Raw genomic sequence first — 24,372 nt, 5'->3', positions numbered from 1 at the left:
TCTTCCCGCCAAAATGAACAACCTCACATTTTCCAACATTATACTCCATCTGCCAAATTTTTGCTCACTCACTTAACCAATCTATATCCCTTTGCAGACGCTTTGTATCCTACTCCCAACTTGCTTTCCTGCCTATCTTTATATCGTCAGCAAGTTTGGTTACAAATGCACTCAGTCCCTTCATCCACGTCATTAATATAGCTTGTAATAGTTGAGGCCCCAGTACTGATCCCTGTGGCATTCCATTAGTTTGCCAACCTGAAAATGCCCCATTTATCCCAACTCTCAGTTTCCTGTTAGTTAGCCAATCCTCTATCCATGCCAATTAATATATTACTCCCACATCATGTGTTCTTATTCTGTGTAGTAACCTTTTATGTGGCACCTTATCAAATGCCTTTTGGAAATCCAAATACACTATATCTACTGGTTCCCCTTTATCCACCCTGCTTGTTTGCTTCAAACAGATTTAGCTAAAGGTGCTAAACTGAATAATAATATACTGATGTTTGGTTTTATTATTCCCAGAAGGGACAGAAGAGAATGAGGATGTAACTAAATCTGTTAGCTTGATAAAGGACATAATAGCAGCAGTAGATACAAAGGTCAACAAATACGAGAAAGAGCAAAAACTACTGGACATCTTAAACAAGTTTGAAAACAAAACATACACCAAGTTAAAGAATGGCCGAACATTCCGGAAGCAGGACCTGATCAGCAGAGAGAGGGAGCTGCAACATGAGGGTTCTATGTACTGGAAAACAGCCACAGGACGATTGAAAGGTAAAATAGCAATGGATTCAAAGTTCTACCATAAATTACATTTCATTATATAAAGTGCTTTAAAAATTACACTGTTAAAACTGGAGGAGAGAAAAATACATGCCTTTTGATACAATGGGGCTAATTTTGACTTTGACAATGGTATAAAATACACAATATTGTCTCAACCATCTATTAAACATCTCTCTTGATTTTCATTGTCATTGTTTTAAACTGTCGTCTGGTCAAAATTACCCCCAGCTAGTCAAATTGAAATGTTTGACACATGTTCAATTGTGAATTGAGTGAACTTTAATATGATCTACTATTGTTTATCAGCTCAATGCTTTCAGATGTAGACCTTGAAAACCAACAATGTCATGGCTGCCTAAGAATGCACATATGTTAAAGCTTTTTATGAAATTCTTCGAATCCTGGGCATCCTCCTTTCCATCTACAGCTCCTGCTCCTGGAGAGTGTGGGTGATCGAATGAAGTGATAGTTCAATGCTAATTGCTGCTAAGAATGCCTCTGTGCAGTCACTTAGTTCCCTGTCTTGTGTGCTCGTTTATCTATCCGATTGACCCTACAAAGTGATTCCCCAGTGGTTATGGCTTGGGAGGTGGAGGAATGCAGGTGGACTTCCGTTGAGGACACTTCAGATGTCCTCGAGAAGCTCTGAGCCTTGAGGGCCCAGCTAAAGCCTGCAGTATCTCATATGCACCCAGGAAGTCTGATTCAGCTGGTTGTGCAGCACTGACAAGGGCACTGGACGAGTTAGTGGTAGGGGAGCAGTTATGCTGTTACCCAAAGAGAGGGCAGCATGTGCCACTATTGCCACTCTTCTGGGATTGCACCGAAGCGCTGCTACAGTTCTGCACAAAAATAGAGTGCAGTTATGATGTGCCTTCTGGAAGTCACTGTCAGTACTGATCCCTAGAGACGAGTTACCAGCTATCTGAGCTTCCGTGACAGCAATGTGATCTGCCATGCCTCTCCAGACATGACTATTCCAGTGCTCTCCAGGCCTGTCTTCCATCTTCGATCCTCTGTAACCTTGAGCTCATCCAAAATTCTGTTGCCCGCACCCTAACTCGCACCAAGTTTCATTCATTCATCACTCCTGTGCTTGCAGACCTACATTGCCTCCTAGTACAGCAATGCCTCCATTTTAAAATTAATTCTCATCCTTGTTTCCAAATCCCTACATGGCATGCCTCTCCCTGTCTCTGTAACTTCCTCCAGTTTTACAACCCTCCGAGGTATCTGCACTTCTCCAATTCTGGCCTCTTGCACATTCCCTATTTTAATTGATTCATCATTGGTGGCTAGACTTTCAGCTGCAGAGGTCCTAAGCTCTGGTATCCTTTCCCTAAACCTCTCCGCCTCCCTGCCTCGCCTTCCTGCTTTTAAGCTGCTCCTTAAAACCTACCTCTTTTACCAAACTTTTAGTCATCAGCCCTAATATCTCCTTATGTGGCTTCGTATCTAGTTTTGTTTGATAATACTCCTATGAAACTCCTTGGGATGTTTTACGATGTTAATACAAGTTGTTGGGTCAAAGCTGTCACCAGAGGTTTCACCATTGTGTGTGCCCCTGTCATGTTCATGATGCTGGCCACTCAGCCCATGCTGAACAGAATGGTTTCCATGCTCTGTGCAAGCCCTGGCATAAATTGGAGCTGCACTTCTCCATACTCTTAGACATTGCACACAATGTTGCTGCTGGCATCCTGCCCAGTGCACCTAGCATTTCCCGGACCATCAGCCTTCTTTGGTAGACTGGATTCTCTGTCAGTATCTGAGACCTCTACGGCAGAGTTAGTATGTGATTTCGCCCACCAATGATCTGGTACCTGTGGCATTCTATCCCGCTGCCCTAGCTCCTGCATATTTGTTGCTGGTGATTCACCACGTGAAAACCCCCTTCTGTCCTATCCCCTAAAGTTCGCGTGGTGCCAGTCTCTAAGCTGGTGCTCGCTAGGGTCAGTGATACTGCATCTTCAACAAGGAGTGAAGTTGTCGGGATTCAGGTCATACACGAGAAACTAAAAAACAGCAAGGAGAGGCAACTTTCATCTCAACAGCATCAGCTAGGTTTGAATCCAAACCTCAGAGATAAAAAGATAAGGCCCAAGCCTACTGCACCACTCAGACCCATAAATTCACTTTATTTTCAGGTTTAGAATGCATTTCTAAAACTTTTCTGCAGTTATACACATTGCCATCAATAATAAATGCAAGGAGCCAAGAAGCATTTGGTGCTCTTTTGTTCATATACTTCACTGGAAATTCGGGAGAAGTTTGAAAACCAGACATAAGCATTGCACAAATCATCAATAGCACCAGATGTGAGTTCTGTGTTTTAAGTTATCTTAACTTTGTTTCAGATATCACAGCCCTGCTGCTGACTGATGTGCTCGTTTTCCTGCAGGACAAAGACCAGAAGTATACTTTTGCCACTGTGGTGAGTTCAACTTGCTTTATCGTGAGCATATCAAAGTTGACTTACCATGAAAAAAATCAACCATTTCTCTGCGATTACCATTGATCTTCTGTTGAAGTTATGTGGGAAATTTGGAAATTCTACCCCTTCATCTTTATAGTGCAATGTAGTACCTCTGTACCTGCAGTCTTCCCTCTGCTTCTAACATCTACAGCAGAATTTGTTGATGCACTAATTGATACAGTTCATTTGTCATTCTGCATTGACCAGCTCCATGGAACTTCAATTACGTGGCTCCACTCCTAGGGCTGGATTTTAAGAGCAGCGACCTCAAAAAATGGCAGCCCGCACACGCGGGTCACATTTCGAAAGCCATCACGATTTCCCATGTAGCGGCTCATTTTAATAGCCGGGGTTATTACCAGTCATGTGGAAGGGGTGGGCTGGCCGTCCCCAGCACTGGCGTCAGCTGCCTGTGCGCAGGCGATGGTGCTATTTTTAAAGGGCAGCCAGCTCTGCCTGTCAATTTGAATTGTTAAAGTGAACTACCCCCAAATTTTACAAAATAAAATTATAGCGCCCCTTTCCAACCCCCCCAATAAAAAGTACATTCTGTATTTGCCCTCCCCCCCCCCACCCACCCCACCCACCCCAAAAAAAACACTTGCCTTTGAATTCTGACCTTCCCACCCCCAAACTGTACAAAGTTGAAATTCACCCCTTCCCACCATCCCCTACACTGATGATGATTGACCCCCCCACCCCCGCCCCCTCCCCACCAGTGTCACGCCGGCTTTCCCCAGACTAGGTATTAAAGGCGCAGGAGTGCCGGCCACCACGCTGAAGACCACATGGGACTGGAAGATTGCCAGTAAGTATATTTAAATAAATTGGTTTTAATGATTTTAATATGGAAATTGAGGTCCCGTCACCCAGGGGCGGGGGGCCACCACGGAACCTCGCCATCGCCAGGAGGATCAGGACGGGCCCTCACAGCATCAGCCTCCGTGACAGGCCTCTGCCGAACAATCCCGCCATGGAGCCCGACGTCGTGAGCTTGGTAAAATCCAGCTCCTAGATTCTTGGCTGCAATCATGCACCACCAGAATGGCTTCACACCTCCACTGAAATGAGGGAGAGTTAGAGTCATAGAGTTATACAGTACTGAAACAGGCCCTTTGGCCCAACATGTCTGCGCCAACCATCAAGCACCCATCCAATCTAATCCCATTTTCCCGCACTTGGCCCGTAGTCTTGTATGCTATGGCTTTCAAGTGCTCATCGAAATACTTCTTAAATGTTGTGAGGGTGCTTACCTCATTAGTTAGATTGAGGGTCCACCAAGCACCTATCCTTCGTACTCACGTTTTCCTCATTTGTATGCTGCCCTTTGCTCACAAAATCCGTAGACATGGGCTCAGCTTCCATAGACATGCTGATGATATGCAGTAGTGATATTTCTCTTCCATTTCTCTCACTCTTGCAACCACTTTGGTGCTGCTTGTTTGACATCAATTCTCGGACGAGTCACAGCTTCCTTCAGCTGAATATTGGGAAGACCGTAGCCATGATTCCCAGTGCTTGCCACTGCTCTTTCCTTCACATGACTCCATCCCCGCTTGGCCTCCCTCTCAGGTTCAACATCTCGGCATTCTGTTTGACCTTGAGCTGTGCTTCAAACCCAGTATTCTCTCCAGAACCACGACTGCTTAGTTATATCCCTGAAATTTCTGCTCATAACTTCGACCCCTCCACACGAACATTTCTCGGTGCTTTTGTAACCTCCAAACTCAATTCTTCCAATGCTTTCCTTGCCAATCTTCTTTGAACCATGCTTCATAAACTCTATAAAACTCTAATCTGCATCAGCTGTGGCACACTCACCTCTGAGGCAGAAGGTTGTGGGTTCAAGCCCCATTTCAACGACATGAGCACAAAAATTAGGCTGATGCTCCAATGCAGTACTGAGGCAGTGCTGTACTGTTGTCGTGCCATCTTTCAGATGAGTTATTAAATTGAGGCCCCATCTACCTTTTCTGGTGGATGCAAAAGATCCCATGGCACTATTCGAAGAAGAGGTGGGGAGTTCTCCTGAGTGTACTGGCCAATATCTTTCCCTTAACCAACATCACGAAAACATACATACATACGAGCATACAAATTAGGGGCGGAAGTAGGCCATTCGGCCCCTCTAGCCTGCTCCGCCATTCAATAAGATCACGGCTGATCTGTGTGTCTTGAATTCCCATCTACCCCCGATAATCTTTGATTCCTTTGCCTAACAAGAATCTATCAACCCTGCCTTAAAAATATTCAATGACCCCGCCTCCACCACCTTCTGAAGCAGAGAGTTTCAAAGTCACACAACCCTCCGAGAGAAAATTTTTTTCCTTAACTCTGTCCTAAAAGGGCGACCCCTAATTTTAAAACAGTGCCCCCTAGTTCTGGACTCACCCACTAGAGGAAATATCCTTTCCACATCCATCTTGTCAAGACCATTCTGGATCTTTTATAATTAATCAAGTCTCCCCTCGCTCTTCAAAACTCCAGTGAATACAAGTCCAGTCTGTCCAACCTTTCCTCATAAGACAACCTGCTCATTCCAGGTATCAATCCAGTAAAAGTCCTCTGAACCGCCTCCAATGCATTCACATCCTTCCTTAAATAAGGAGACCAAAACTACACACAGCATTTGACATGTGGTCTCACCAATGCTTACTTTTATTTTCAATTCCTCTCATAATAAAGGATAGCATTCCATTAGCCTTCTTTATTACTTGCTGTACCTGCATGCTAACTTTTTGTTATTCATGCACGAGAACACCTAGATCCCTCTGCACCTCAGAATTCTGCAGTCGTTCTCTGTTTAAGTAATACTCTGCTTTTTTATTCTTCCTGTCAAAGTGAACAACTTCACATTTTCCCACATTATACTCCATCTGCCAGATTTTTGCCCACTCACTCAACATAATTATATTGGTCTGCAACCTCCTTATGTCCTCTTCACAACATACTTTTCTACCTATCTTTGTGTCATCTGCAAATTTAGTTACCATGTCATCGCTCCCACTCCCTGAGTGGCACTAAATTCGGCAGGCCTTGCGGAAAAGAGGCAACGCGGGGATCTCAGCATCGGTTTCTCCCAACATCGAGACCCCCACCGCGAGGATAAAATTCCCTCCAATCTCTCAGTGTCTACCCTATCCAGCCCCTTAAGAATCTTGTATGTTTCAATGAGATCGCCTGTCATTCTTCTAAACTCCAGAGAATAGAGGCCCAATTTACTCAGCCTATCATCATAGGACAACCCCCTTATCCCAGGGACCAATTTAGTGAGCTTTCGCTGTACTGCCTCCAATGCTAGTGTATCCTTTCTTAAATGTGGAGACCAAAACTACACACACTATTCCAGAAGTGGTCTGATCAAAACTTTGTACAATTATAGCAAGACTTCTTCATTCCCGTACTCGAATCCCCATGCTATAAAGGACACCATGCCATTTGCCTTCTGAATTGTTTGCTGTACCTGCATGTTAACTTTTTACATTTCTTATACGAGCACACCCAAGTCTTTTTGAAGTTACACACTTTTAAAAAATATTCTGCTTTGCTATTCTTACGACCAAAGTGAATAACTTCACACTTCCCTACATTATACTCAATTTGCCATCTTGTTGCCCACTCACTTAACCTGTCTTTATCTCTGTGTCTTCCCCACAGCTTACCTTTCCACCTAACTTTGTATCATCTGCAAACTTAGATACATTACTCTCTCTCTTCATCTCATGTTGCTGTACCTTTCACTCTTTGGTTTCTTGTGTAACCCAGCATTGGCGTTGGAGCTATCCGCTGCCTTGACCCTGCTGTCTGGAACTTACTCTCGGCGGGACCCCTCTCCTCCTCCAAAAACTTTCGCAAATCCCATTTTTTTCTCCCAACTTAATGTTTACCTCTGCTAAGGAAATATTTTCAACAGAGTAAAGGGAGTAAAAACGAACATCTGTGTCCATCTGTGACGTATCATTTTAATCCATAGAAATTCATTGCAAAACAACAAATAACTTGTCTTCTAATATTTGTCTTTTATTTATTAACTACAAATATTTAACTTTTTGTTCTCTTTGCATAACTTTGAGAACGCTAGATATACATGAAACTAAATTAAATTGCATTATAATTTTTTGTTTATTGACATGTCATTTTGAATCATTCACATCAGGACCAGAAGCCTGCAGTTATCTTGCTGCAGAAATTAATTGTCCGAGAAGTAGCAAATGAGGAGCGAGGAATGTTCTTGATCAGTGCTTCAACTGCTGGACCGGAAATGTATGAAATGCACACAAACTCAAAGGAGGACAGGAATAATTGGATGAGACTGATCCGAATGGCAGTAGAAAGGTACTGAAACACTGTCCCATTTTCCATTTCAACTGTAATAAACTGTGGTGACAGAACAGAAATTACTCAGGAGATGATGCAAATTTTTATAATTTATTGTTTCCAATGCCAAATTTTACTGTGTTTAATGCACACATTTTATTTAGTATATTTTCTGTCACAAATGATGCAAAGTGTACCCGGAAGGAGACGTTTTTCTTCAAGCACTGAATATGAACCCCAGTTAACAGTGATGCCAGATTTTAAAAATGAAGTATACAATATCTGTTATTAAGGATTAATTAGAGAGGTAATTTGGTCATAATAGTTGATGAGGAACAAGTATCTGTGCTTGTAGATGCTTTCTCAGGTTCAGGCAACATCAGTTGCTCCCTTACATTTTACTTTGAGAGTTGACTCATAATGCCTTGTTCAACTTATACAAAGGGACGTAACAATAGCATCTGCTTATGATCTGGACCAGATATTCATGACTTTTGCATTTGCATTTCTTTAATCTCTCTGAAAGCAGACCAGGCAAGCACCTGATGTCATGAGACTTGCTATGAATTGTTATTTTCTGGCAGTGAGATATATAGAGCAAAATTACAATCAGATCCATTTATTCTTATCAAAACAATGTGCCTTTGTGTCTTTTTTTTTATTCATTCATGGGATGTGGGCGTCACTGGCCAAGCCAGCACTTATTGCCCATCCCTAATTGCCCTTGAGAAGGTGGTGATGAGATGCCTTCTTGAACCGCTGCAATCCATGTGAGGTAGGTGCACCCACAGTACTGTAGGGAGGGAGTTCTAGGATTTTGACCCAGCGACAGTGAAGGAACGGCGATATAGTTCCAAGTCAGGATGGTGTGTGACTGGGATGGGAACTTGCGGGTGGTGGTGTTCCCATGCATCTGCTGCTCTTGTCCTTCGAGGCGGTAGAGGTCGCGGGTTTGGAAGGTGCTGTCTAAGGAGCCTTGGTGCATTGCTGCAGTGCATCTTGTAGAAGGTACACACTGCTGCCACTGTGCGTCGGTGGTGGAGGGAGTGAATGTTTGTGGATGGTGTGCCAGTCAAGCGGGCTGCTTTGTTCTGGATGGTGTCGAGCTTCTTGAGTGTTGTTGGAGCTACAGCCATCCAGGCAAGTGGAGAGTATTCCATCACACTCCTGACTTGTGCCTTGTAGATGGTGGACAGACTTTGGGGAATCAGGAGGTGAGTTACTTGCCGCAGGATTCCTAGCCTTTGGCCTGCTCTTGTAGCCACGGTATTTATATGGCTACTCCAGTTCAGTTTCTGGTCAATGGTCGCCCCTAGGATGTTGATAGTGGGGGATTCAGCGATGGTAATGCCATTGAATGTCAAAGGGAGATGGTTAGATTATCTCTTGTTGGAGATGATCATTGCCTGGCACTTGTGTGGTGTGAATGTTACTTGCCACTTATCAGCCCAAGCCTGGATATTGTCCAGGTCTTGCTGCATTTCTACACGGACTGCTTCAGTATCTGAGGAGTCGCGAATGGTGCTGAACATTGTGCAATCATCAGCGAACATCCCCACTTCTGACCTTATGATTGAAGGAAGGTCATTGATGAAGCAGCTGAAGATGGTTGGGCCTAGGACACTACCCTGAGGAACTCCTGCAGTGATGTCCTGGATCTCAGATGATTGACCTCCAACAACCACAGCCATCTTCCTTTGCGCTAGGTATGACTCCAACCAGCAGAGAGTTTTCCCCCTGATTCCCATTGACTCCAGTTTTGCTAGGGCTCCTTGATGCCATACTCGGTCAAATGCTGCCTTGATGTCAAGGGCAGTCACTCTCATCTCACCTCTTGAGTTCATCTCTTTTGTCCATGTTTGAATCAAGGCTGTAATGAGGTCAGGAGCTGAGTGGTCCTGGCGGAACCCAAACTGAGCGTCACTGAGCAGGTTATTGCTAAGCAAGTGCTGCTTGATAGCACTGTTGATGACACCTTCCATCACTTTACTGATGATTGAGAGTAGACTGATGGGGCGGTAATTGGCCGGCTTGGACTTATCCTGCTTTTTGTGTACAGAACATACCTGGGCAATTTTCCACATCACCGGGTCGTGCCAGTGTTGTAGTTATACTGGAACAGCTTGGCTAGTGGTGCGGCAAGTTCTGGAGCACAGGTCTTCAGTACTATTGCCGGAATATTGTCAGGACCCATAGCCTTTGCAGTATCCAGTGCCTTCAGTCGTTTCTTGATATAACGGGGAGTGAATCGAATTGACTGAGGTCTGGCATCTGTAATGCTGGGGACTTCAGGTGAGGGCCAAGATGTATCATCAACTCGGCACTTCTGGCTGAAGATTGTTGCAAATGCTTCTGCCTTAACTTTCGCACTGATGTGCTGGGCTCCCCCATCATTGAGGATGGGGATATTTGTGGAGCCACCTCCTCCAGTCAGTTGTTAAATTTTCCACCACCATTCACGACTGGTTGTGGCAGGACTGCAGAGCTTAGATCTGATCCGTTGGTTATGGGATCTTTTCGCTCTGTCTGTTGCATGCTGCTTATGTAGTTTGGCATGCAAGTAGTCCTAGGTTGTGGCTTCACCAGGTTGACATCTCATTTTGAGGTAGGCCTGGTGCTGCTCCTGGCATGCCCTCCTGCACTCTTCATTGAACCAGGGTTGGTCTCCTGGCTTGATGGTCATGGTAGAGTGGGGGATATGCCGGGCCATTAGGTTGCAGATTGTGGTTGAGTACAATTCTGCTGCTGATGATGGCCCAGAGCGCATCATGGATGCCCAATTTTGCATTGCTAGATCTGTTCGAAATCTATCCCATTTAGCACCATGATAGTGTCACACAACACAATGGATGGTATCCTCAATGTGAAGGCGGAACTTCGTTTCCACAAGGACTGTGCGGTGGTCACTCCTACCAATACAGTCATGGACAGAAGCATCTGCGACAGGCAGATTGGTGAGGAGAAGGTCAAGTAGATTAGATTAGAGATACAGCACTGAAACAGGCCCTTCGGCCCACCAAGTCTGTGCCGAACATCAACCACCCATTTATACTAATCCTACACTAATCCCATATTCCTACCAAACATCCCCACCTGTCCCTACATTTCCCTACCACCTACCTATACTAGTGACAATTTATAATGGCCAATTTACCTATCAACCTGCAAGTCTTTTGGCTTGTGGGAGGAAACCGGAGCACCCGGAGAAAACCCACGCAGACACAGGGAGAACTTGCAAACTCCACACAGGCAGTACCCGGAATCGAACCCGGGTCCCTGGAACTGTGAGGCTGCGGTGCTAACCACTGCACCACTATGCTGCCCTCTTGTTGGTTCCCCCACCACCTGCCGCAGACCCAGTCTAGCAGCTATGTCCTTTAGTACTCGGCCAGCTCGATCAGTAGTGGTGCTACCGAGCCACTCTTGGTGACGGACATTGAAGTCCCCCACCCAGAGTACATTTTGTGCCCTTGCCACCCTCAGTGCTTCCTCCAATTGGTGTTCAACATGGAGGAGTACTGAGTCATCAGCTGAGGGAGGGCGGTAGGTGGTAATCAGTAGGAGGTTACCTTGCCTATGTTTGACCTGATGCCATGAGACTTCATGGGGTCCAGAGTCGATGTTGAGGACTCCCAGGGCAACTCCCTCCTTACTGTAGACCACTGTCCCGCCACCTCTGGTGGGTCTGTCCTGCTGATGGGACAGGACATACCCAGGGATAGTGATTGCAGTGTCTGGGACATTGTATGTCAGGTATGATTCTGTGAGTATGACTGTGTCAGACTGTTGCTTGACTAGCCTGTGGGACAGCTCTCCCAACTTTGGCACAAGCCCCCAGATGTTAATAAGGAGGAATTTGCAGGGTTGACAGGGCTGGGTTTGCTGCTGTCGTTTCCGGTGCCTAGGCCGATGCCGGGTGGTCCGTCCGGTTTCATTCCTTTTTATTGACTTCGTAGCGATTAGGTACAACTGAGCAGCTTGCTAGGCCATTTCGGAGGGCATGTAAGAGTTAACCACATTGCTGTGGTGTCTGGAGTCACATGTAGGCCAGACCAGGTAAGGACAGCAGATTTCCTTCCCTAAAGGACATTAGTGAACCAGATGGGTTTTTACAACAATCGACAATGGTTTCATGGCCATCATTAGACTAGCTTTTAATTCCTGATTTATTAATTAAATTCAAATTCCACCTTCTGCTGTGGTGGGATTTGAACCCATGTCTCCAGATCAATATAAAAGCAAAATACTGCGGATGCTGGAAATCTGAAATAAAAACAAGAAATGTGAGAGTTCCGAAGAAGGGTCACTGACCCGAAACGTTAACTCTGCTTCTCTTTCCACAGCTGCTGCCAGACCTGCTGAGTGGTTCCAGCATTTCTTGTTTTTATCTCCATATCAATACCCTGGGTCTCTGGGTTATTAGTCCAGTGATAGTACCACTACGCCACCGCCTCCCCATCTTCATATAAAAATAATGAAAACACTATGATACCCTATTTTAATGGGTTGTCTTATGTTACCACCAGGTGAGAAAGAGGTCTAGGGTTCCCTTTCAGCCTTCACCTGGTCTTACCGTAACAGAGTTTTATTTTAAACACACTGTACTTTTAGCTCCCCCTTGGTGAATCCTTGTTCACCGCCTTCCAATTATAAGGAAAAGAAACCAGCACAAACAGGCTTTCTTAAGTTTAAAGAAGAAAAGTTGAAATTTATTAAACTTGTACTTTAATTCGGTTAATGCCTATGGATACATGCTAGCATGCATACGCGATACACGCATGCAAATAGAGACAGAAAAGAGCAGAAGAAAAAATAAAGTGGAAAGGTTTGAGGCAATATCTGAAGAGTTGTTGTTACGCTTCTTCGAGCTCACTTGATTGTAGGTAGATCTTGCTTTTCGTTGGGGCCCTGTATTCTTCTTAAATCTTATTCGCTATCGGAGACTTTTCTCTCTTGGGGTTCGTGTGTCTATAGTGGATTCAGAGGCTTGTGAGAAAGAGATGGGAACAGACACGAGAGATCTTCTCAGTCCGGAAGCAAACAGCTTTCTACCCAAACTGTACAAATTCAAAAAACTCAGGTTGCCCAGCAGGTTAGTCATGTTTGAGCATGTGCGTTTGTGTATTCAGCCATCTTAGCAGTCAACCTGGAATGCGAGCTCCCCTCCCTTCAACGTCTGGTGATCAAAAGTCCATTGTGGGTTGAATGTCAGCGAATGGCTGCTTTGTCCTTCTAAACACTGTCTGTCAGTATGCATATGTCTTTTCCAGCCACAGTTGATCTGTTTAACAAGTCTTCTTCACTCCAGCAACAGTTTAAAATCAGTGTTCATGACAAAATTAATGTGACTCATTCTTGGCAGGTGGGGCCCTAGCATGACGCTTAGAATCATAGCATGGTACAGTGGAGAGGAGGCCATTCGGAACATAGTGGCTGTGCTGACTCTTTGGTAGAGCTATCTCATGAGTCCCACTCCCCTGCTCTTCCCCATAGCCCTGTAATTTTTTTCTCCTTAAGTATTTATCCAATTCGGTTTTTATAGTTACTGTTGAATCTGCTTCCACCACCCTTTCAGGCAGAGCATTCCAGATCATTATAACTCGCTATATAAAAGAATATCTCCTCATGTCACCTCTGGTTCATCTATGTCCTTTGGTTACCAATCCTGCTGCCACTGGAAACATTTTCTTCTTACTTGCTCTAACAAAACCATTCATGATTTTGAACACCTCTGTCAAATCACCTTGTAACCTTCTAACTTTCTCTGCTTGGCGAAGTCCAACCCCAGCTTAGAACCATGGAAAGATTACGGCACAGAAGGAGGCCATTCAGCCCAGCATATCCGTGCTGGCCGAAAAAACTATCCACCCAATCTAATCCCACCTTCCAGCACCTGGTCCACAGCCTTGCCAGTTACAGCACTTCAGGTGCGTCCCCAGTACCTTTTAAAAGAATTGAAGGTTTCTGCCTCCACCACCGTTCCTGGCAGTGAATTCCGGACACCCACCACCCTCTGGGTGTAAAAGTCCCCTCTAATCCTTCTACCAATCACCTGAAATCTGTGCCCCCTGGTAATTGACCTCTCCGCTTGAGGAAACAGGTCCTTTTTGTCTACTCTATCTAGGCCCCTCATAATTTTGTATGCCTCTATTAAGTCACCCCTCAGCCTCCTCTGTTCTAAGGAAAACAACCCTCGCCGATCCAATCTTTCCTCATAGCTGCAACCTTCGAGCCCTGGAAACACTCTTGTAAATCTCCTCTGTAATCTCTCCAGAACAATTAAGTCCTTTCTGTAATGTGACCAAAACTGTACGCAATACTCCAACTGTGGCCTAACCAGTGTTTTAAACAGTTCCAGCATTACATCCCTGCTTTTGAATTCTATACCTCGGCCAATACCTTCAGGCACCTGTGGACATGCACTCCAAGGTGTCTCACTTCTTCTACCCCTCTCAATATCCTCCCGTTTATTGTGTATTTTCTCACTTTATTTTCCCTCTCCAAATTCATTACCTCACACTTATCTGGATTCAATTCCATTTGCCACTATTCCGCCCACTCAACCAAACCATTGATATCTTTCTGGAGTCTACAGCTGTCCTCTTCACTATCAACTGCACGGCCAATTTTTGTGTCATCAGCAAATTTCCCAGTCATGCTTCCCACATTTAAGTCCAAATCATTAATTTTTGCCACAAACAGCAAGGGACCCAACACTGAGCCCTGTGGAAAGCCACTGAAAACAGCTTTCCATTCACAAAAACATTCGTCGGCTACTACCCTTTGTCTCCTGGCCCTGAGCCAATTCTGGATCCAACCTGCCACATTCCCCTGTATTCCATGGGCTTCCATTTTACTGACCAGTTTGCCATGTGGCACCTTGTCAATTGATGTAAAGGCCTGCTACCCGACCCGAACCCAACGGGACCTGATGAAGTGTCGGGGTCAGGTCGGGTCTGGCTGAGTCCGGGTCGGGGGGACACAGTATTAATTGGACTTGAAAGGTTGTTTAAAAAGATGAAGATTGGAGCCACGGAGTCAGTAATTGGTCACGAGTTAAACAGAAACCCATGGAGTTGTGCCCACACAGGTTGTGTCACACTGTACCAGTATTGCTTAACATAAACACAGCAATAGCCGGCACAGAAAATATCATTATACATTACCTAGACTCCTGCTTTACAGGTTGAAATACTTGCTGCAAGTTTATCCAGTGAGCAGCAGAGATGCAGAGACCAGGAAAGTCCTGAGTGATTAATTATTATAAAATATACAGTACTGTACTGTAGGTGTGTAGACTAGAGTCCTAACAGTGATCATTTTATATTTTTTATTTAAATACTGTATATTATTAATCACTCAGGACCTTCCTGGTCTCTGCATCTCAGCTGCTCACTGGATAGACTTAGTTTAGTTTAGAGATACAGCACTGAAACAGGCCCTTTGGCCCACCGAGTCTGTGCCGACCATCAACCACCCATTTATACTAATCCTACACTAATTACATATTCCTACCACATCCCCACCTGTCCCTATATTTCCCTACCACCTACCTATACTAGGGGCAATTGCTACTGGCCAATTTACCTATCAACCTGCAAGTCTTTGGCATGTGGGAGGAAACCGGAGCACCCGGAGGAAACCCACGCAGACACAGGGAGAACTTGCAAACTCCACACAGGCAGCACCCAGAATTGAACCCGGGTCGCTGGAGCTGTGAGGCTGTGGTGCTAACCACTGCGCCACTGTGCCGCCCTACTTGCAACAAGTATTTCAACCTGTAAAGCAGGAGTCTAGGTAATGTATAATGATATTTTCTGAGCCTTCGGGCAATTGCTGTGTTTATGTTCAGCAATACTACTGGTACAGTGTGGCACAACCTGTCTGGCACAACTCCATGGGTTTCTGTTTAACTCGTGACCAAACAATCACTGAGTTCGTGGCTCCAATCTTCATCATTTTAAACAACCTTTCAAGTCCAATTACAGTTTTTGTTGCTTATCTGCACAAACTGAAAAAGTGAAAAACGGATGAGGAATCGGAAGGTAGGTAAAGTGAACATTCCACTGGTCGGCTCGGGCTCGGGTCAGGCGCAGGTTGTGTTGGCTCGGGCGCGGGAAAAAATGGAAGGACTCGGGCCAAGTGGGGCTCGGGTCCAATGTGCTTCTGTCGGGTTTGGATCGTTTTTTTTTTCCAGACCTGAGCAGGCCTTTAAATTGCCGTACTAAAATCCATGTAGACCACATCCACTGCACTACCCTCATCAATCCTTCTTGTTACTTTCTCAAAAAACTCAATTAAGTTAGTAAGACATGACCTTCCCTTAACAAGTCCATGCTGACTATCCCTGATTAATCCGTGCCTTTCTAATTGGCAGTTTATCCTGTCCCTCAGAACAGATTCTAACAATTTACCCACCACCGAGGTCAGACTGACTGGCCGAGAATTATTTGGCCTATCCCTCGCACCCTTTTTAAACAATGGTACAACATTTGCACACCTCCAATCGTCTGGTACCTCTCCTGTATCAAGTGAGAATTTGAAGATGATCCTCAACGCATCTGCTATTTCCTCCCTGGCTTCCTTTAACAACCTGGGATGCTATCCATCTGGCCCTGGTGATTTATCCACTTTCAAGGATGTCAGACCCTCTAGTACTTCCTCTCATACTTATTGTATCTAATATTTCACACACCTCCTGTTTAACTGCAATGTCTACATCAACCCTCTCCTTTGTGAAGACAGAGACAAAAAACTAATTAAGAACCCTGCCCACATCTTCTGCAGCCACACATAAGCTCCCTTGTACATCTCTGATAGGCCCTACCCTTTCCTTAGTTATCCTCTTGCTCTTAATGTACTGATAAAACATCTTTGGGTTTTCCTTGATTTTACCTGCCAGTAATTTTTCATGTCCTCTCTTTGCTTTCCTAATTTCTTTTTTTACTTCACCCTTGTACTTTCTATACTCCTCTCGGCTTTCTAAAGTATTACGATTTTTGTGATCGTCATACGTTTTCTTTTTCTGCTTTAACTTACCCTGTAAGCTTCTAGATAAGACAGGGGGCTCTAGATTTGGCAATACCACCCTTTATCTTTGTGGGGACATGCCTACACTGTGCCTGTAGTATCTCGCTTTTGAATGCCACCCACTGGTTTGCCACTGATTTTCCTTCAAGTAGCTGTATCCAGTTCATTTTCACCAGATCACCTCTCAGTTTCTTAAAATTTGCCTTCCCCCAATTTAGAACTTTTACTCCTGTTTTATCTTTGTCCTTTTCCATGATTATGCTAAAACTAACTATTATTGTCACTATCTCAAATGGTCATCCACTGTTACTCCCTTCACTTGCCCAGCTTCATTACTGAAGACTTAATCTAGAATTGCGCCCCCTCGCATTGGGTGTGATACATGCTGACTAAAAAAGTTCTCTTGAACACAGTTCAAGATTTTTGTCGCCTCCTTGCCCTTTGCACTGTTTGTATCCCAGTTAATATTGGGGTAGCTTCTCAATTCTCTCCACATAACTGAAGTCCCTCATCCCTGATACCATTCCAGTAAATCTCTTGACTAGATGATGGTAATGCCATTGAATATCAAGGGGAGATGGTTAGATTCTCACTTATTGGAGATGATCTTTTCCTGGCACTTGTATGCCATGAATGTTAATTGACACTTATCAGCCCAAGCCTTGATGTTGCCCAGGTCTTGCTGCTTGCAGGCACGGACTGCTCCGTTGTCTGAGGAATTGCAAATGGAACTGAACACTGTGCAGTCGTCAATGAATATCCCCATAATTAGCTGTGAAATGTTTTAGGATGCCCTGAGGCTGTTTTTCGTTCTTACTTTTGTTGCTGCTGGTAACAGTTTTTTAAAATGTATTCTTTCATGGGATGTGGGCGTCGCTGGCTGGCCAGCATTTGTTACCCATCCCTAATTGTTCTTGAACTGAGTGGCTTGCTAGGCCACTTCAGAGGGCAGTTAAGAGTCAATCACATTGCTGTGGGTCTGGAGTCACATGTAGGCCAGACCAGGTAAGGATGGCAGATTTCCTTCCCTCAAGGACATGAGTGAACCAGATGGGTTTTACAATTGATGATAGGTTCATGGCACCATTGCTAGCTTTCAATTCCATATTTTTAAAAATTAATTAATTGAATTTAAATTAAACCTGTGTCCCCAGGGTGTTAGCCTGGGTCTCTAGATTACTCATCCAGTGACATTACCACTACGCCACCATCTGAAGTGTATCTGGGTGGATGTGTGACAAACTAAGGCTTTAGTTACCTCCTTAAATGGAAAGTTGGACAAAACAGCAGCTCTGATACCTGAAACAAATTTGTGGCATAAAGGTTGAGAACAGTGTTGGCATTCACTGCCACTGGTAGTGATGATTGACTGTTCTTTTCGGTCTTTGTAGACCAGATGACATAGCTCATTGTTAAACCATGAACCTGAGCTGTTTCATGCACAGCTTCCCTGTCATGAGTCTGTTGCTTGGGGACGCTTGTTCTCTAAGTTTTGTACCTTGTTTATTCTCCATGCATTTAAACTATCCTCTACTGGTGCAGTGAGACACCCAACATTGGCCACTGTTTGCAACTTACTGCTCTCAGTTCTGTGATTACTATTTACTTTAGTGCGTAGTAATACTTCAAAATCTCCTTTATTAAGCTGACTACTGCCAGCTGTGACCTACAGTTCAATACACACTTCTTTTGAATCCTTCCTTTGTAAACCTGTACAAGTTCCTCATGAATGATCTTTAATAAGGCCTTCACAAACAAAAGTCTTGTTTTTCTTTTTACTAATTTCCCAGGAGTCTATCTTTGAATAAGAAGAATCCACAGAGCAATGTTGAGCATGGCAAATAGTCCATTATGCTTAACCCTCTAATTCCACTGCACAACCTCCAGTAACACACCAGTTGTTACTCTGCCCCTTAATTGGCTCTTGGATTGACTCCTGCTTGTCTCGACTCCTGCTTGTCTCTGTACCAAGCTGCTTTCACAGGTCAACATTGTGTCACCCCAGAGACTCTGATTTGAAATTCTGTCTCTTCAATAGTCTCCTCCCTGTCCTCTGTTTACAGCTAGGCATGTCTTTCCCAATCTCTGCCTCACCTATGCAACTTGAATATCTGCGGTGTCCATTCACGGGTACATTTTGTCTGCTGCTCTGAGTTTGAATTCATTACTTCTGTCTCTCTTTTTTCTCCTCTTGGTCCCTCTCAAGCCCTTCTCTCTGCCTTCTTCCCTTCCTGTCATACAGACATGTCATCCTTCAGTTCTGCCCGTTTAGGTACTCTTTCCCCTAATCCCTACCCGGTGCATCACTACATCTCAGTTTTTTCAACTGCGATTCCAAGTTTGAATTGCACATATATAAGCCCATGGCTACCTTCTGTGTCTCCCGTTACATTCTACGAAGTGTCTAGTGATACGTCTATGACTGCCAGTTACAAGCTGCAACCCCAATTGCCCCATCCTCTTCTGACCAAAAAGCCCACTAGCTAACCTCGTCATCCTCCTTTCCATTCCAGTGCTGCCCCCTTGGATTCTTCCAGTAGATCAACAATCACCACTTCCTTCTGCATTTCCCTCCAGAATGTCCATTCACAAACAAACAAACAAGTTTTGTGGATGATTCCATTGGCATCATGGCTTTGATTGAAGCTTTGTTTGAGGACAGTGATACCATGCCTCTTTCTGAAGCCTTCCTACCCAGCTGTTGTCTCAAATACCTACGCTGCCCAAACTGCAGCAGTGGCAGTGTGATTTATCACCATGAAACATCCTGGTCAGTGTCCCTACCCCTCCATACTTTCTATTTCTTCGAGCAAGAATTTAATCTCATTCCACACCTCTCATTTCTCCTTTACAAACATAATGCCCCCTGCAAGCCTCATACCAAGTTTTTTACTGAGATATCCTCCTTCCGTTCCTCGCTCAGCCTCTGCACTAAATGAATCCTCATTCTCAGTGATTTCAGCCTCCATCTTGGCTCCTGTATCCTTTGTTCTTGGATTTCACTGTCCTTCCTAAATCCTCCCTCCAATTAAACTTTCTCTCTATTCACGGATATCCCTTCCATCTTGGACTCTCTATTCCCATTGCCTCGATTGCTGACTAGGTCATCTCCAACCGTCTCCTTTTGCCCCTCACCACCCACATGTCCCTACCCCCCTTCAACTCCACTTCTTCATTCATCCCTGGGAAAAAGAAATCTCCCCCAAATTGCTTAAAACGTTCAAACTCTCAGCGGCCTATCTGTTGACATTTGACCCTGCATTCACCACAATACTTCTGCAGTGGCCAGTTGTTCAGCTAGTCCCTTTGATGACCTTGTGCCCAGGCAGTGTCTCTATCTCAGTCATTCCCATAGTATGGTCCCCATTTTCACTCCCTTAAGTCTAAAGGGGACAGATATGATTGTATCTTATACTGGTTTACCCATCGATCACCAGATCTGTGCATTCAAGCCTTGCTTTCCAGGATCAGCCTCAAGACCAAAGATAATCCTTGGCTTTTTTCACCACTGCCAAATGTTTCTTTAAACCCACTTTCTAAATGTGAGTTATTGTTTATCACAAGAAGGAAACATGCACCAGGGCAGTTTAAATCAGCAGCTAAATTGATGACACAATATTTATATCCATTCATGCAACAAACGTTTTTCTGAGTCCAGCATAATAAACTGCTTTAGGTTTCGTATTCTTCATCTCGATTCCTTTGATGACTTTCATTAAAGTGCATGCCATGGTACTCATGGAGTTCTGTCTCGCCACAGTGATCTGTACTTACAGTAGATCTGAAGGAACTAAAGAATAGGCCATACGCTTCTTATTTTGATCGCAGCCTAAAAACATCTTTGAGCATAAACCTGTCAATCATAGACATAGTGGGGCATCTTAAATGTGGTGCTGGTTGATTGAATAATGGTTCACATCTTCCCTACTCAATTAATGCTTTATGCTTTGACAAGCTATATTTGGATTAGTTTTGCAAAGAGCATTATGCATCTGACTGATCTACAAATAAAAGCACCTGAACAGTTTCCTTATATAGTTTATTTTTTAATGGCACACTTCTGTCTTTCTGGAACCTGTTAAATTAAAATAAAGAATTAATTATGATTAATTATAGTTCAGAAGCTATTGGGTACAAATCCAGTATAGATTGTTGTTATTGAATAATACTCCCAGGCAGAAATGACAACATACTATCACATCCCTTCCACAAGTAGTTAAGAGTAGTCACATTTCTCAATAAGGCCCAAGTAAACTTTCATTAAAAAATGTTATAATTTTCATATATTAAAATTTAAAACATGACATGCCAGTTCTGTCACAATGAAGGAATTGTTTTAAGAACTTTTTTTTTCAAGAGGCCATCACTATTCAGCTAAAATGTATAGAGATTTTCTGGACCAATCAACATGCTTTTAGGAGCAATATTCACACCCGGTTGATTACAGAATTAGAGAATTCCTACTATTCAGTAGATATAATTCACCTGGATGTTTGGAACTCATTTGATAAAGTTCTGTATCTAAGGAATATATAAGGAAATGGTGCATGAAATTAAAGGTAAATTGGTTAGTTAAAAACTAATAAAGGCTTGCATTTATACAGTGCCTTTCATGACCACAGGACATCCCAAAGCACTTTACAGCCAATGAAGTACATCGCTGTTGTAATGTAGGAAACGCAGAGCCAATTTATGCAAAGCAAACTTCCACAGACAGCAGTGTAATAATGATCTAATAATCTGTTTTTATGTTGTTAATGGATAAATATTGGCCAGGACACTGGGAATAGCTCCCCTGTTCTTCTTCAAAATAGTGCCTTTTACACCCACCTGAGAGAGAGAAGACTGGGCCTTGGTTTAACTTCTTATCTGAAAGATGACACTTCCGACAGTGCAGCACTCCCTCACTACTGTATTAGAGTGCCAACGTTGATTTTTGCGCTCAAATCCTAGAACCCAAGACCTTCTGAATCAGATTCGAGGGTGCTACCAACTCAAAATACTAAAAATATATATGGCAGTGGAAAGCTGGTAATGATAAATGGATAAGGATAGCTCTGGAGCACTAACTAGTGAAGTTCCCATAATGGCTTGATCGGGATCCCTTCCCCTAAATGATATGGAGGAGGAAATTTCTTCTTATCAGCTTTGCCAATGAGCTCAAGCTATAGCACAAGATGGCCAATTTACCAGATATTGGTAACGTTCAAAGGAATGGGTAAAAATTAATCAATAGGCCAGAGAGCATGATAATTATTTGCATTGGTTGACTTTTATTATTTTAATAATCTTGGGTGGATTTTGTGCTGGTGGCGGGGGTCTTGGCGTCGGGGGAAACCCACAACGAGATTCCCGCATCAGCTCTTGTAGGGAAAACCTGCTGAATTTAGTGCCAATCAGGCACTTAACTTGACAGTGGCGAATCTTCCGTATAATTTAGGACCCCGCTGCCAGAAGTCCCGGCCTTGCAACTCTGCCAGCCAATCAGAGGCCGGCAGCTGCAGCGCCAGTGCGGAGGCGGTGGCTCCTGCTGTAGCTGCAGCGACCAGACAGCGAGGAATGGCGCTGGAACTAGGCTTAGGTTTAAGGTAGGTCGGGGAGGGATGGGCCTGGTGCGGTGGGTTCACAGGGGAGGGGTTTGGCAGCAAGAGCAGGGGGGTGGCCCTCAGCGGGCCCCCGTCTTTGAATGAGGGACCACACCCACCGTCACCTCCCCCCCACCACCTCCCCACAGCCAGGAAGCAGCCTGCACTGTTTTTAGTGCCCTGCTTCCTGTGTGGCAACAGAGCCACCCACCACATGAGTAGTTGTGGCTGTGGTAGGAGGAGGCCCTTAATTAGGGGTTAATTACCCAGTTAAAAGCCTCAATTGGCAGTGGGGCGAGAAGGCGGTTCATTGGTCTTCCCGCCCTGGGCTAAATTTTGGTGGCGCAGTCCCCCCCCCCACCCCGCCACCATCTCACCCGATTTTATGCTCTTCCCCACCTCCAAACCCGCTGCAGGGGAGAGCATAAAATTCTACCCCTTGTGTTTAAAAACACAGATTTTAATTCAATTATGTATCAATATTTGAAAATAAACGTATAGAAATGCTTAAATTATTCAGCTGTATACACTTATTGCATGTAAATAACCTTCAATCACAGTCATATTTTGTAAAAATAAATGTTGTCGTGCAAGTGTTTCAATAATCCAATGAGGATCTAAGGTTCCCAGACAGAATGAGTAAGAGTGCTTCTCTATCATTTGGTCTAAGCGATGTATGTTCAAATACTTCCTGTTCAGCCAAATCAACATACTGTTTACAGAATATGTTGAATCTCTGCTCTTTTGTGTTTGCATAGAGTCTTAACAAGAAGATACTCGATCTGGAATTTTGATCTGGTGTTTGAGAAAAAGATTCCTACCAAAGTGCTCCAAAGTTGTTAGAAAATGGCACCTTCCTAAAATAAGCATACAAGTCTGTTGTATTACACCTCCTGCGTATCTGTCTACAAGCAGGTCCCATCAGTCTGAGCTAATATCATGAGGCTGATGTTCTGAATTTGCGCCGTAGGTGGGGAATCTCATCTACCAGCTACGCATCTTTGGAAATTACAGGCATGTTGCCTACGATTTTAATGGACAGAAAAATCATCCTGATACTTGTGGCTGCCAGGCAAGAGTCCTTCCCAATGGGGCAAACTCAGGAAATCAGCCCTGATGTGATACAAATCCAGTATTCATGCCCTTGATATTATCTGGTGACACCTACTGGTAAATGCACTTTGTATGAGAACAGCATAAGGTTTGGCTGTGATGTCCCTCATAGAAAGAAGAAATAACTTGAATTCAAAGAGCACTTGATTATTTATATGGTTTAAATTTTTTTTAAATCGGAGGTTAATCTTGGAACTTTTACCTGTGGCTAATTACTCCAGATTAAGTATATTTGGGAGAATCCACAGCAACACAGATTGTACATGCTCTGTTGGAGTGGACTTAATGGGATCCATGCCATTTTTGTTCTTTGTAATTTTGTTTGTTCTTATGCATTCAAACCTTTCTGATAATGTTGATGCTGAACATCTATTTCATGAAATGGGAAAGTTCAGTTACGAATATTTGTTATTTGCTGACAAGAAAATAACTTGTGACAGTGAGCCTGTAGGAAAACATGATAGAGCTCTGCCAATCGTCTAAGATAAATTCACTGCCTGGTATACCAACATGTGATGCAGAGCATAAGGTCCCTTTTTTGCTTCAATTGGTCTCAGCTGAGGCAGCAGTTGGAGTGCTACAATTGGTCACACAAAAAAAAAGAGAAAATCCTCCAGAATTCCTGCTATACAGTGAACCCTGCTTACATGTGTGTTTGGGAAATTGGGAAAATAATACAAATAAATGCCGAAGCATTGAAGAAATGCTAGTGCAATTGTTTGTGCTTATTGTGCAGTTTCTGAGATTTCCAGTACTGATTTCATAATTCCAGCAACTTTAAAGATTTATTAGATATAATCATGTATTTTGAGGCACACCAGATGAGACTTGGCTATCTAGTTGTGTAACTGAAGGCTTGAATTATTGCTGCAGCTAAGTTTTTAACGTGTTTTTTGTATTCTTTATTGTCATTGTTAAAGCTGTCCTGAGGAAGAGGAAGAACGGCTAAGTGAGTACGAAGAGGACAAGCGTATTGCTGAGGCAAGAGCAGCCAGGACCCGGAAATTCCAAGGTACTTGGACATTAGCAGGCAGTTCACTGTTCCCATTGTCTTGA

General features: G+C 43.9%; 1 protein-coding gene across 4 annotated transcripts in view; it reads left to right on the top strand.

Moving 5' to 3' along the window:
• Window positions 1-24,372, top strand: part of arhgef28a (Rho guanine nucleotide exchange factor (GEF) 28a) — a 564,358-nt gene that overhangs the window by 418,487 nt on the left and 121,499 nt on the right. For all 4 annotated transcript variants that reach the window (XM_068029539.1, XM_068029540.1, XM_068029543.1 and 1 more), the window contains 4 exons: window positions 529-783; window positions 3,153-3,229; window positions 7,428-7,606; window positions 24,237-24,328. In XM_068029539.1, the coding sequence (XP_067885640.1) occupies window positions 529-783; window positions 3,153-3,229; window positions 7,428-7,606; window positions 24,237-24,328 (603 nt within the window). The remainder of the gene's footprint in view (window positions 1-528; window positions 784-3,152; window positions 3,230-7,427; window positions 7,607-24,236; window positions 24,329-24,372) is intronic.

Source organism: Heterodontus francisci, chromosome 4 (genome assembly GCF_036365525.1).
Source record: "Heterodontus francisci isolate sHetFra1 chromosome 4, sHetFra1.hap1, whole genome shotgun sequence".
Classification (NCBI taxonomy): domain Eukaryota; kingdom Metazoa; phylum Chordata; class Chondrichthyes; order Heterodontiformes; family Heterodontidae; genus Heterodontus; species Heterodontus francisci.
Note: the sequence above shows the minus strand (reverse complement) of the source record. Positions and strands in the feature narration are given on the sequence as shown.